Here is a 13,163-nt window from a genome sequence, read left to right as displayed (position 1 = left end):
ATAGCTTTTCGGTCTTTAATGCAGGACTTAACCGTCATTTTCCTCCAAAAAAAAAAAAAAGCACTTTGAAAGAAAGAAAGGCAGTCTGAGACATTTTGCACAGCGTTCCGTCGTTTAATCAGTGACCACGATCTAACAACGTTAATGGGAAAAAAACGGTTTCCGGGGTTTATGCCACTGGTTCAGGCAGGAGAGTTCAACCATGGTTAAAGAACAAACATTTGGCAAACATTCCGGGGCAAAACGTAGCCTGTTTGGCCCTGGAATGTTGGTCTTTTCATCAGACCCATCCTGGTTTAATCTAAGCTCGCTCACAGTAATGCTAGAATTCTATCCCGTTATCCAAATAAGAGGGGTTTTGGGGCTGGCCATTACAGGACTTGTCACCACAACAGAGGCCAAAATGTCTCTTGCTAAGAGAGACGGGTTAAGAGAGTTTGACTCATTTTACGACCTGTCTTGCCACAGTTGTCAAGGGAATCTCTGCAGTTGTTAAATTAATAATCTGGTCCTTAAATGAACCTGGATTCCCCCATTGACTTTGTCTAAAGTTTGCAATGGCCCCAGGAGCTGCGACCGTGTCATACATACGAGTCATTTACCCAGCGTCTGAATTGTGATCACGTGACAAGAGGGACGCTGCGACCATCATAAATACGAGTCACTTGCCCAACCTGAATTGTGATCACGTGACAAGAGGGATGCGACCGTCATAAATACGAGTCATTTACCCAGCGTCTGAATTGTGATCACGTGACAAGAGGGACGCTGCGACCATCATAAATACGAGTCACTTGCCCAACATCTGAATTGTGATCACGTGACAAGAGGGATGCTGCGACCGTCATAAATACGAGTCAGTTGCCCAGTGTCTGAATTGTGATCACGTGACAAGAGGGACGCTGTGACCGTCATAAATACGAGTCTGAATTGTGATCACATGACCACAGGGACGCCGTGAACGTCATAAATACGAATCGCCCAGCGTGTGAATTTTGACCACGTCACCCTGGGGATGCAGCAACGGTCGTAAGAGTGACAAGTCAGTTTTCTCACCGCCATTGTTCACTTTCCAGGGTCACGAAATGAAATGATGTGTGTCAAACACTCCCCTACCTCTCCCGATGACAATTCTCACAACCACACTCCTTTATTAAAAGCTCCTTTTTTAGAAACACGAGCAAGATTTACAGCGTGTGGCTCTCTGCAAACTCAACCAGGAGACGCCGATTAAATTTTTCTTAAAAAGCCGGATTTCAGAGAATCCGCCAGCCGTGTGACTCGTCAGCCACAGAGCTGCAGGCTTTTGAAGCCCCAAGTTTGATTTTTGGACCCTTAAGAATCCGGCTGGCCTTTCCCGGAGTCCCCTTCCCGGCCGAGCTGCTGCTGGAACTCCAGACGGGTTTGACGGTTCGATTCCAGCAGTTCCTTCAGCTGAGTGTTGAGGTGGTCGTTTTTCTCCTCCAAATGATCCAGGCAGGAGTTGATTTGGTCCAGCATGAGGTTGATGGCAGCGTATTCTGCTCGGGAGGGGAGAAAAAAAGAAGCAAAAGTCCTTTCAAAAGAGATCCCGGAGGTAATCCACCCTTCTCCCTGTCCATTAACAACTTTTAGTTAATCAAGGAGAATAGGTGTAGCCCAGGGTTGACATGAGGGGTCCTTGGTGCTCTCTGAGCTTGGTGGTTCTCTTGCAGACGTTTCATGACCCAACTAGGGAACATCATCAGTGCTAGAAGGGAGTAGGGTCTGGAAAGGAGGGGGAGGAGGAGGAGGAGGAAGAAGAAGGATGGAGGAGGAGGAGGAGAAGAAGAGGAAGGAAGGAAGGGAAGGAGAAAAAGACTGTAGGTGTCCTTGGTGCTCTCTGAGCTTGGTTGTTCTCTTACCGGTTGGGGGTCGCAGCATAAAAAAGGTTGAGAACCACTGGGCTAAACAAACATACACACACACACACACACACACACACACACATATTCACAGCTTGAAAAGGCAGAGACCCACCTATTATTCATTCACGTATTAATCCCATTTACCCCCTATCTGCCACAAAAACGATAAAGGATCACGCTGTGCAGAGAGATGCTTTCTGGGCCCGGTGCCTTGGATCTGCTGGCTTTCTCCTTGCAGGGATCACCCATAAGATCCCTTTTCAAGCCCCACCACCACCACCACCACCACACACACCCAGCTTGATCCTCAGCGACCCTGGGGGAAGAAAGCAAAGGAAGATCCCCACCCCCAAAGAGAGGGATCCGCTGGGGGTGGGGAGATCTGCCCTTTGCAAAGGGATCTCAAGGTTACCTGCCTCCCCGAAGCCGCCTTCCTCCTGCTCCTCTTCCTCCTCCTGGCCGCCCCGCCCCAGATGGAGCTGCGGTTCCCCGTTCGGTCCGGACATAGCGGCTTGAGTAAGAGCCAGCTTATAAGCCACGCCTCCCACTTTCCCGGATGGAACGCGGAAACAATGTTTCAAAGGGCCAGGCCACGCCCCCCGCTTCCAGGATGGAACGCTGAGAGCAGCTGGCGGCCTAGCCCCGCCCCCTCAGCTAAGCCCCGCCCCTACCCCAGGACTTTCCCAAAGATGCTAAAGCTATTTTTTTTTTAAAAAAATTGTTATTATTTTTAACCAACAAAACAAAGCCAAATATAACACACACACACACACACACACACAGTATATACTCCTCCCTTTTTTAAACAGTAATTACATAACAGTTGTTGTTGTTAATTGCATAACATAACATACATAACAGTAATCTTCCATTATTTACATTTCCCCCCTTATTCTTCTTTAAAATATTTGTCCTTATTGCCCCCTTGTTGCTTATTTACATTTTCCTTCCTTCATATTCTACTTCTTCCTGAGAACAATTCATATTATTATTATTATTAATTCTTATACACACATTTTCACTTTTGACCTTTCCACATTTATTCTCCTCTTATTATTTCTAGTCTCCCACCAGTCGTACCACTTGTTCCATGTTATATAGCACGCTGTGTCTTTCTTTTCTTTTATCTCTTTTGTTAATTTGTCCCTCTCAGCGCAGTCCAGGTATTTTTTCTCATCGCTTCTTCCTCTGATGGCAATATTCTCATTTTTTCCAGCCCTGTGCAATCTGGATGCTAGAGCTACTATTATTATTCAACTATTATAAATTATTTAATATTAATCCATTCTTAAATCAAAGCCGTCAATTTAACATTAAAGGCAGCCACGCCTTAATTTGCATTCATAGTAATCAATGGTTGCAGAATCATCAATAGCCAGAATTTATTGGGGGGCAAGGGGGGGGATTAATTTAGGGAGGAAGCACCCAAGAAACAAAAGATTTATTTACACACACACTTTTTTTATGAATAAAGGTTCATCATTGACCCTTTTTAGAAGGGCGGTGAAATTGACGAGCAATTCACCTCCCGGGAAGGTCAACGCCTGCGCCTTTAAGAAGCCCCGCCCCTTCGTTGCCTTAAAAAGTTTACGGTTCTAAAGCAGGGCCGCCGGTCTGAAAGGAGGCGGGCGGGCGATTTGCATCCAGGGTTGCAGACGGTAGACTCAAACCCCAAAAAATAAAAATAGAAAGGAAAAAAAAAATCATTTTTTAAAAAAAAATCAAAGGGGGGGGGTGTCTCCTCCTTCCAGGCTCTTTGCACAACCCGCTGGCAGGGCAAGCGTCACCCCCTCCTCCACCCCCACCCCCCACGCCAGCTTCGCTCTCCAAGCGGCCGCGTTCCCACGTTCACAAGGCTTGGCACACCCGTGCAAAAGGCGGAAGCGTCGACCTAGCGAAGGGAGGGGGGGCGTATAGGCAGAGCACGCCTTGCATTAGCCCCCCCCCCAAAAAAACAGAAGACTCCAGCAATCGGGCGCCCTTCACGTGAGAATGCAACGCGTGTCCAGGTTGCAATTTCCGCGAGCCGGGCGCTTGCCTGCCTCTAGCAGGAAGGGGTGTGTGGGAAGTGATGGCATTGCTTGCAAAGCTTCCCCCAGGCGCCCGCCCGCCTCCCTCTTTTGCAAAAAGGCGAAGATGGCGTTGGCGCGGCTTGCGTGCAGCGGCTGGGCCGGCCTGGGTCGGAGCGCGTGGCGGCTGCCCCGGGCTGGCTTCTCTTCCTCCTCCGGGAGCCCCGGGCGAGTCTGGAGCTGGCCGCCCCCCAGGGTCTTGCTGGGGGCCGCCTTCGCCTTGGGAGCCGCGCTGGGCACCGGCCGGACGCTGCGCCGCCGCTTCGGAGCCCAGGAACAGCTGGCAGAGCATCAGCGGGACCTGGTAAAGCGAGGAAGAGGAGGGCGGACAGATGTGCACTGGGGGGGGGTGGATGGGTGGGACCGTTGCAATTCTGCAATTGCAACCATTGCAATACCCATCGGGGGGGGATTGCAACTCCCATGGGGCGCAGCGGGGTGGTGCGCCTCCTGGGTCCTTGAGGAGGGAAGGCTGGGTGGGTGGGGCTTCACCTTGCAAGCTTGCAACCTCGTCTCTTCCTACCCCCCCGGTCCCCCCCACCCCCACCCAGCAGCTGCCGCTGGGGGCTTGGCTCCTCAAAATCATTCCAAAGTTCCTTAAATAAATAAATAAATTGCTGGGCCCCTTTAAGCTGCATGTACTTCAACTCCCAGAATTCCCGTGCATGCTGGCGGAGGAATTCTGGGAGTTGAAATCCACCGGGCTAAAAGCTGGTACGGGATGAGAAACCCTGATAGAATGGAAATAGAATGTAATAACTTTATTGTCGCTCTAAATGTACTTTAATGCATTAAAAGGAGATTTGGTTGCAGACAGTTCTCCGAGGGGAACCGCCTCCAATATACATTGCATAAACATGACCAAAATAATAATAATAACGATGATGATGATGATACATATACACACATTTATGAACAGAGAAACAACACAGTCAATAGAATTTGGATGCCAACCTGATCAGAACCTGCAGATTTGCAATCACATTTTGATGCGTGCCAATTGGTGTACATTCAAAGTGACAAAGTTGTTATTATGACTACTTACTACTATTATTATCTTTTATTCATTAGACGTGAACCTCAGTCAACGGAACATTCAAATTGGCTGGCACTAATGGTTGCCACGGGTTGCCATCAGCAGCTGCTATTATTGTTATTGTTGTTGTTATTATTATTATTATTATTATTTTCTTGCCTTTTGCAAAAGCAGAGAATTCCTCAAAGAGTTTTGGGCAGTTTTTTTAGGTTTGAATAGGGAAGAAACTATGTAGGTTGATTTTGTTGTTGTTTTCATTCGGGGAGAATTGCCAGCAAATAGCCCGAAGCTGTGTGTGTTGAATTCCCTTCTAGATCCTGCCAGAGGGCCGTCTCCATCTGACGCTCTACCAGTATAAAACCTGTCCGTTCTGCAGCAAAGTCCGAGCTTTCCTGGATTATCACCAGCTGCCTTATGACATTGTGGAGGTGAACCCGGTCATGCGGAAAGAAATCAAGTTTTCCTCCTACAGGAAAGTCCCCATTCTGGTCATCGATACGGGCAGCACTCTGGTGAGTTTCTCAGCTGGCCGGTCCACGTTTAGGGACTGCTGTGTAAATGTTGTGCTTATTTATTTCACCCGGGTTCATGAATTAAATTTGGCTGTCCTCGATTGACCGGATAAATAGGATTGAGTACTGATTACGGTTTTTATCCCATGTGATAGAGGCAAATGCATTGTGGGGTGGGTTTTTTTTTTGTTTTTTTTTTTTTGCACAAAGGGCTGCCTGGTCCTTAACCAGATTATTTTAACAGAAGAACAGAGTTGGAAGGGATCTGGGAGGTCATCTAGTCCAACCCCCCCCCCCCGCTCAATTATCTGAACAATTGTCCAGTCTCTTCTTAAAAGCCTCCAATGATGGAACACCCACAAATTCTGGAGGAAAGACATCCTCCAGGTAGTCCTCAATTTACGACCACAATAGAGCGTAAAGTGAAACATTTAAGTGAGTTTCTTCAGTCCCGTTGTAACTTTGAACGGACACTAAACTGACTACTTATGTGGATGAATCGTTCTGTTAGGAAATTTCTCCTAAATCCAGATTATCTGGGTGATTTCATGTCAGCAGCTTTTTGTATCCCAAAGATGCTTCCCCCCCCCCCCCAAGACGCCACTGGACTTCCATCTTTTCGTCTGAAGACATTTCGCTTCTTCTCCCAGAAGCTTCTTCAGCTCTGACTGGATGGTGGGGAAATGGAAGGATTGATACGCCTTGCAGACAGGAATATAAATATATAGGAGTATAAATCCTTCCATCCCCCACCATCCAGTCAGAGCTGAAGAAGCTTCTTGGAGGAGAAGCGAAACGTCTTCAGAGAAAAACAAAGAGGTCCAGTGGCCTCGTGAAAAAAAAAGCACCTTTGGATACTGGATGACTGAGAACCTCCAAAGAAATCCAGCTCTTATTACGTTTTTTTCCACATTTCATCAAGCGACCTTTAAACAAATAAAGCCACGGGGGCATTAAAGCATTAAAGCTGAGATAAGCATCGAGAAAGAGGTTTTATATTCTGGTTTATTGATGCTTACCGTTATTTTCTTTTTTTCCAGCAACTGAATGACTCTTCCGTGATCATCAGCGCCATTAAAAGCCACCTTATATCCAGGTAAAAGACAGTTTTTCTGCCTTTTTTTTTTGTTTTGTTTTTAGGGAGAGGAGGGGAAATCCTTCCATTCTTTGCCTCTTATTCTCTTTCCACCAAATGCGGATATGGCTGGGAGGGATTGTCCTGTGTGATGTTTGCAGTATAAAAGTGTTTTAACAGAAAGATGACGCGTTTGTTGGCTATTTCTTGATGGGTTTCAGCACAGTTTTTAATACGATCGGAATGCCGTTTCGTTTTATTTATTTATTTTGTGTATTAGATTTTTATTTATTTTTATTAATTTTTTTTTCTCTCATCAACATATGTTAATTTTTCCAATCAATAAGTTTTCTGGAGTTTGCTAAGCTAATACATGTTCAATTCCTAATCCATTCTTTTCTCTAACCAAGAATAAAATAAATTCCAAATTTGATAGTAGTCTGTATCTTCTTTGTCTTTCAACCTCATAGTTAATCTGTCCATCTCTGCACATGGAATGCCGCTTCGTTTTAATCTTTCGACCGTGATTGGGAAGAGAGAGAAAAAAACCCCCGAGCCTGTGTTGACGGTGATGTAATTCTCTTTTTTTCTAGGAAGAGCTTGGAAGAAATTGCATCGTACTACCCGTCTATAAAAGCCATCAACAGCGAAGGGAAGGAGGTGGCTGACTTTGGGAACAAATATTGGTTGATGCTGAACAACAAGGAGGCCCTCTGCATTTATCCGGTCGAGGAAGTCAGGAAGTGGGTCTTGCTGGAGGACGGGGGGGGGGGAGAGAGGTTTGGGGAGAACCTGTTGCAAAAGTTATGGAGAGAGGGAGAAGCAAAATCTGCAAGAACCATTGCTAACTCTAAACCACCCTGGGAATGGAATGGAATGGAACAGAATATAGAGAGAATAGAATAGAATAGAATAGAATAGAATAGAATAGAATAGAATAGAATAGAATAGAATAGAATAGAATAGAATAGAACAATAAGAATGGAATGGAATGGAATAAAACAAGGAATTGAATAGAATAAGGAATAGAATAGAATAGGGAATAGAATAGAATAGAATAGAATAAGGAATGGAATAGAATAAGGAATGGAATGGAATGAGGAATAGAATAGAATAGAAATAGAGAGAACAGAATAGAATGCAGAATGCAATAATTAGAATAGAATAGAAATAGAAATAATAGGAATAGAATAGAATAGAGCTGGAAGGGACCTTGGAGGTCTTCTAGTCCAGCCCCATGCCCAAACAGGAGAAACTATACCATCTGTCTAGCCTCTTCTTAAAAATCTCCAGCGCCCACGATTTCTGGTGGCAAGCTGTTCCACTGGTTAATTGTTCTCACTGTCAGGAAGTTTCTCCTTAATTCCAGGTTGCTTCTCTCTTTGGTCAGTTTCCAACCGTTGTTTCTTGTCCTTCCCATGTTCCCTTAACAACCATATCTTAGGAAGGGCTGGGTGGGGGTCTCTCCTTCCTGCTTGCCCCCTCACCCATCCAGGGGGACTATCTCCCTGCTTTTTCCCCCCTCCAGGGAGGAAATGAAATGGCGGAAGTGGGTGGACGATCGGCTGGTCCACTTGATCTCTCCCAACGTTTACCGCACGCCGGGAGAAGCCTTGGCCTCCTTCGACTACATCGTGCGGGAAGGGAAGTTTGGCCTAGTGGAAGGGTTTTTTGCCAAATACGTGGGGGCGGCCGCCATGTTCTTCGTAAGCAAGAGGTTGAAGAAAAGGTGGGTGCTTTTCCTGATGCTTCTGCATGCCCAGGTCGGACTCGTGTGTGTGTGTGTGTGTGTGTGTGTGTGTGTGTGTGTGTGTGTACACTCTTCTGTACACTGCAGATCAGTATTGTCTGACTTGACCACTAAGACCTGTGGACTTCAAGTCCCAGAATTCATAGCTGGGGAATTCTGGGAGTTAGACTAGAATAGAGCTGGAAGGGACCTTGGAGGTCTTCTAGTCCAGCCCCCAGCTCCAGCAGAAGATCCCATACCATCTCAGACAAATGGTGTCCGGTCTCTTCTTAAAAACCTCGAGTGATGGAGCATCCACAACTTCTGGTGGCAAGCTGTTCCACTGGTTAATTGTTCTCACTGTCAGGAAATGTCTTCTTAGTTCCAGGTTGCTTCTCTCCTTGGTTAGTTTCCATCCGTTGCTTCTTGTCCTGCCTTCAGGTGCTTTGGAGAATAATTTGCCCCCCTCTTCTTTGGAAGACTGCTATCATGTCTCCCCTATTTCTTCTGTTCTCTAGACTGGCCATTCCCAAATCCTGCAGCCGTATTTCCTATGTTTTAGTCTCCAGTCCTTTAATCGTCTTAGTTGCTTTTCTCTGAACTTTTTCCAAACATCTTTCTTGTCGTATGCTGACCAAAATTGCCTGCAGTATTCCAGGTGTGGCCTTAGTAGGGTTTTATAAAGCGATACTAATACTTTATATGATTTTGATTCTAAGTCCCTGTTTAAACAACTTTACAATGGTTGAAGTCCACAAGTCTTAAAAGCTGGTGAGATAGATAGATAGATAGATAGATAGATAGATAGATAGATAGATAGATAGATAGATAGATGAAATTCTTCACACAGATGCAGTGGTACCTTGGTGCTCAACTGCTTTGAAACTCATCGAATTTGGTACTTAAACATGCATTTTGATATGAAAACTTTGTCCTGGTACTCATCATTTCTTTGGTATTTGATGTGCAAGTTAGAATGTGTTGCTGTTGGCTGCCTTGTGACACACTACCTTATTCCTTATGGGGGGGGGGATCGTGTGGTTCTCATTGTTTTGGCTACTGCTCGCGCCTCCTGGAACCAATTAACTGTACTTGCTTTCAATCCAGGCACCATATGCGGGACGATGTCCGACAAGACTTGTACGAAGCGGTTGAAGATTGGCTGAAGGCTGTTGGCAAAAACAGGAAGTTCATGGGAGGAGAGCAGCCGAACCTCGCCGATTTGGTAAGCGACGAGGCCATGTCTTCTAGACCCTAGACCATTTCAATCAATCAATCAATCACAATAGAGTGGGAAGGGACCTTGGAGGTCTTCTAGTCCAACCTGCTGCTCAGGCAGGAAACCCTGTACCATTCCAGACAAATAGCTGTCCAATCTCTTCTTAAAAACTTCCAGTGGTGGAGCACCTACAACCTCTGGTGGCAAGCTGTTCCACTGGTTCATTGTTCTCACTGTTAGGAAGTTTCTCCTTAATTCCAGGCTGATTCTCTCCTTGATTAGTTGCCATCCGTTGTTTCTTGTCTTGCTTTCTGGTGCTTTGGAAAATAAGTTGAACCCCCCCTCTTCTTTGGGGCAGCCCCTCAAATATTGGAACCCCACTGTCATGTCACCTTCATTTCAAAGTCCTTCTTTTTCTATTCAAAGGACGGCTCCGTGCCTTCACTGCTGATTTTGGCTTTTTTTTTATTTTCTCCACCCAGGCGGTCTACGGGGTCCTACGGGTGATGGAAGGCCTGGAGGCTTTTGACGACGTGATGGTGCACACCAAGGTTCAGCCTTGGTACCACCGCATGGAGGATGCCATCGGGCAGGGGGAGATGGCTAACTGTGCCCAGTGCTGAGTCTCAGGGACTGAGAATTTGCCTCGCCTAGGAAAAGCCGATTCGATTTAAAGCAGTGTAGTTCTGCGCATTGGACCGGACGGGCACCAAAGGGGCACCGGAATAGAACTTAAATCACAGTCCCTGGCGAATCTCAAGCAGCAGAATGGAGATATGGATTTATTCTGATTTTTAGGGAAGCCTGCAAAGCGCCAAGAGGAGGCTGAGTTCTTTGGAGGCCGGGTTTTGAGTTAAAGGCAGCTTGTAGGCATCTTTCCTGGACACTTCCAAAAGCACGAAATTCAGCCTGGATGGAAGGAAGGAAATGCTTGGACGCTCCTACGAAGCTGCTTCTGCTCCAGGCAGGAAACATTTTGAATGGTCCTGACGCTGCCTCGTTGCAAGCCAGCTGAATTTACTTCAGCCCGGGTTTAACTTTTTAGGATTTCGGTACCGGCTTATGAAAGGAAATGCTTCTTTCTCGCGTTCGGTTTTAACGGTTATATATTCTGGGGTGCCTGTTAAATCAGGATTGGCTTGCATGGCGGGCAGGTTTTCTCTCCAAATTGCAATTTTTTGTTTTAGAGGCCTCTGAGTTGCTTAGAGTTGCTTAGTGGCGATGATAGGCCCATACGATGCTTTTAGAATGATACTACTGCACGGTTTTGATAGTGTTATTTGGAGAAACATCTTTATTCAAATTCAGATAGGAAATTGGGAGCAGACGGTTAGGGAAAAGGATCATAAGATCTTGCCCTCGGAATCTTATGCCAAAACTCAGATTTAGCTAAACTTAAAAAGTAGCAGACTAGCTCAAGTGTGATTCCTGTGCACTGTTTTAGCCCATAAATTTCTTTCCTGTGGCTGTGATATGACAAGGGAGCTGGTTCACGAATGAAATAACCTGCCACATTGATATCGCTCGTACGTTTCAGAGTTTTAGAAGAGGGGTATAGACATATTTAAATGCCAACTAAAATGATTCTTGTGAAATTAAATGTTGTTTTGGTCAGAAAGGTTTGCATTTACCTAGCAGTCCCCAAGGTGTTCCTTTTGGTGGTTTTAAAGAAACGATTCTTTGCTTACCATCCTTGCCTCAAGCATCACATTTGAGAAGTAAATTGAGGTCAAATGAGTGATTGCTTTGTGTATAAAATAACCAGTATGGACTTAATTTCTCCAACTGGGTTTTTGATCTGCCCTTTTGAGAGGCAGAGTTGGAGGCAAAAAAGCTTGGCCTTTTTCTGAGTGATCCTAAACCTGTGTGATGTTCAGCTTAGGAGGCAAAACCTTCACCAAGGTCTTCCAGCTCAGGAAAGCAAAAGTTAGAATAAAATGGGTTTGTTTTTTTGCTGCTGCGACTTGGTATTATTTCTTACTGCAAAATCCTGCTGTGAAATACACACCTAAATATTTTCTGGAGGCAAGTCTCATAATGAGCTTTATGGCTGCTCTGAAGGACACTATTGTGTGCGAGCAGCCAGAGGGAAATAATGTAAATTTTTATAAGGACACTAATAACAAGGAACCTTTTGTATAAGTTTGTAGATTCATGGGCTGATCCAGAAATGGTTATTTTTTTTTTTTTTTTTTAGCTTTTCCCCTCCTTTAGAAAAACTCCCAAGTATGTTACTGGGTGTGAAATGCCACATTCTTCCCACTTGCACTCATTAATATAAAAAGAAGGGACAAATGTACATTTTCTTAGTGTGTGACACTTTTATTTCACTAAAAACTTTTAGAGGAAAGAATGGGATTTAAGGGGAAGAGTTGGCCAATCTAGTTCATGGAAATAATGCAGAGGCATTTAAGGGGAGGGACTTCAAAAGCTCTCTTGGCCAATTAAGGCTTCCCCAAAGTAAAGTTTTCCTTCTGGTCCTTGTTTCAGCTCTTAAACCAGAGGCTGAATTAGGGGTGGTTCCCTAAAGTTCTCTCTCTGGTCCTCCAGGGTCTCTGGCCTTGGGTGTGGGACTTCAGCTCTCAGCCAGAGACTGAACCATAGTGGTTTCCTAAAGCTCCCCTTCTGGTCCTCCAGTGGTCCTTGTTCTCTGACCCTCCAATTCTAGGACTTCAGCTCTGAGTCAGAATTAGTGGAGCAACCTAAAGTTCTCTTTGTGGTCCTCCCAACAGCTTCTCTCTGGCCCTTTGAATATCTAAGACTTCAGCTTTAAGCACCTATAGTGACTGCTTCCCTTTCCTCAGGGATTGGGCTTGCTGGCATCCTTTTCCTCCTTCCTAGACATTGCTGCAAGTGACCCACAGCTCTCTTCTTGGGGTTCAGCTCAAGGTCTTCCTCTTCTCCACAGCCACTTCCTAGGCTTCTTCCTCTGCTGTCTTCAGAGTCTTCTAGCCTTCCCACTTCTTTCTTCTGACTTCAGCTCTTCTGAGGGGCAAAGTGGCTGCTGCTGCCCTTTATATACCCTCTCTGCCCCCCATGACCCCCCTCCCCATCAAGCCCGGTCTTAACCTAATTGGTGGCCGAGTTTCAGACTTCTCTCCATCATTGGCTCTTTTACCTGGCAAGGCAATTGGTCCTTGTGCCCGCAGAAAGACCAATAGCCACACAGTTGCCTGTCTCTTCCCATTGGCTGGAAGCGAAAAGCGGTCGACCCTCAGGGTTCATATAAAAGGGTGTTTCAGCAGCATAGTACCTCAGAGATGGTTATTAGATCTGAAATGGCTAAGTGGTGGGTTTACTGACTGAACCATAGTTAGATATGGCAAGCTGTAAACCATAATCAGGGCCTACGGTGGTAATCAAGGATTTCCCTGTCATTTTGAACTCAGCCCATCGTAATCAGCCTTGAACGTAAGGCTGTTTCTTCACAGGTCCATTGTTAGCACTACCAAAGAAGCTGGAGACACATTTTATTGAAATTCTGATTAAAATCACCCCTCTTAAGCCATTAAAAAGCCCTAATAAAGAACTAGCCAAGCCAACTTTTTGTGTGATGTCTCTTCGCAAACATCCTTTTGACTTTTGGGGTTTAATTCTACACATTTAACACATGTGAAGCCTAAAAAAAAAAAAAAAG

The 13,163-nt window shown here is 45.5% G+C and overlaps 2 protein-coding genes and 1 long non-coding RNA gene across 3 annotated transcripts; 1 reads left to right on the top strand and 2 right to left on the bottom strand.

Moving 5' to 3' along the window:
- Nucleotides 1-93: 93 nt before the first annotated feature.
- Nucleotides 94-846, bottom strand: LOC120298139. Its single transcript, XR_005553959.1, has 2 exons — nucleotides 804-846; nucleotides 94-674 (listed from the first exon to the last, which is right to left on the bottom strand). It is a non-coding gene; the product is annotated as an uncharacterized LOC120298139 (long non-coding RNA).
- A 395-nt stretch (nucleotides 847-1,241) lies between these two features.
- On the bottom strand, nucleotides 1,242-2,477 carry BBLN (bublin coiled coil protein). The gene is made up of 2 exons (XM_039321557.1): nucleotides 2,299-2,477; nucleotides 1,242-1,520 (listed from the first exon to the last, which is right to left on the bottom strand). Exons 1-2 carry the CDS (start codon nucleotides 2,390-2,392, stop codon nucleotides 1,336-1,338), a joined length of 279 nt encoding a protein of 92 aa, XP_039177491.1. The 5' UTR covers nucleotides 2,393-2,477; the 3' UTR covers nucleotides 1,242-1,335.
- Nucleotides 2,478-3,996: 1,519 nt separating this feature from the next.
- On the top strand, nucleotides 3,997-11,825 carry PTGES2 (prostaglandin E synthase 2). Its single transcript, XM_039321528.1, has 7 exons — nucleotides 3,997-4,259; nucleotides 5,306-5,503; nucleotides 6,544-6,599; nucleotides 7,172-7,321; nucleotides 8,107-8,307; nucleotides 9,415-9,532; nucleotides 10,009-11,825. The coding sequence occupies exons 1-7, from the start codon at nucleotides 4,023-4,025 to the stop codon at nucleotides 10,147-10,149; spliced, it is 1,101 nt and encodes a 366-aa protein (XP_039177462.1). The 5' UTR covers nucleotides 3,997-4,022; the 3' UTR covers nucleotides 10,150-11,825.
- The last annotated feature ends 1,338 nt before the right edge of the window (nucleotides 11,826-13,163 follow it).

The sequence above is a fragment of the Crotalus tigris genome, unplaced genomic scaffold (genome assembly GCF_016545835.1).
Source record: "Crotalus tigris isolate CLP2741 ecotype Arizona unplaced genomic scaffold, ASM1654583v1 scf7180000023746.1698619, whole genome shotgun sequence".
NCBI lineage: Eukaryota > Metazoa > Chordata > Lepidosauria > Squamata > Viperidae > Crotalus > Crotalus tigris.
The sequence above is the reverse complement of the archived record's forward strand: the minus strand, read 5'-3'. Positions and strand labels throughout refer to the sequence as shown.

Bases quoted from the DNA above. Each gene is read 5' to 3' on its own strand.
- BBLN (XM_039321557.1), bottom strand. From the start codon at position 2,392: ATGTCCGGACCGAACGGGGAACCGCAGCTCCATCTGGGGCGGGGCGGC. The intron at 1,521-2,298 runs GTAACCTTGAGA...CCTCCCGAGCAG, and splicing joins AGGCGGCTTCGGGGAGGCAG to AATACGCTGCCATCAACCTC.
- PTGES2 (XM_039321528.1), top strand. From the start codon at position 4,023: ATGGCGTTGGCGCGGCTTGCGTGCAGCGGCTGGGCCGGCCTGGGTCGG. The intron at 4,260-5,305 runs GTAAAGCGAGGA...ATTCCCTTCTAG, and splicing joins CAGAGCATCAGCGGGACCTG to ATCCTGCCAGAGGGCCGTCT. The intron at 9,533-10,008 runs GTAAGCGACGAG...TTCTCCACCCAG, and splicing joins AGCCGAACCTCGCCGATTTG to GCGGTCTACGGGGTCCTACG.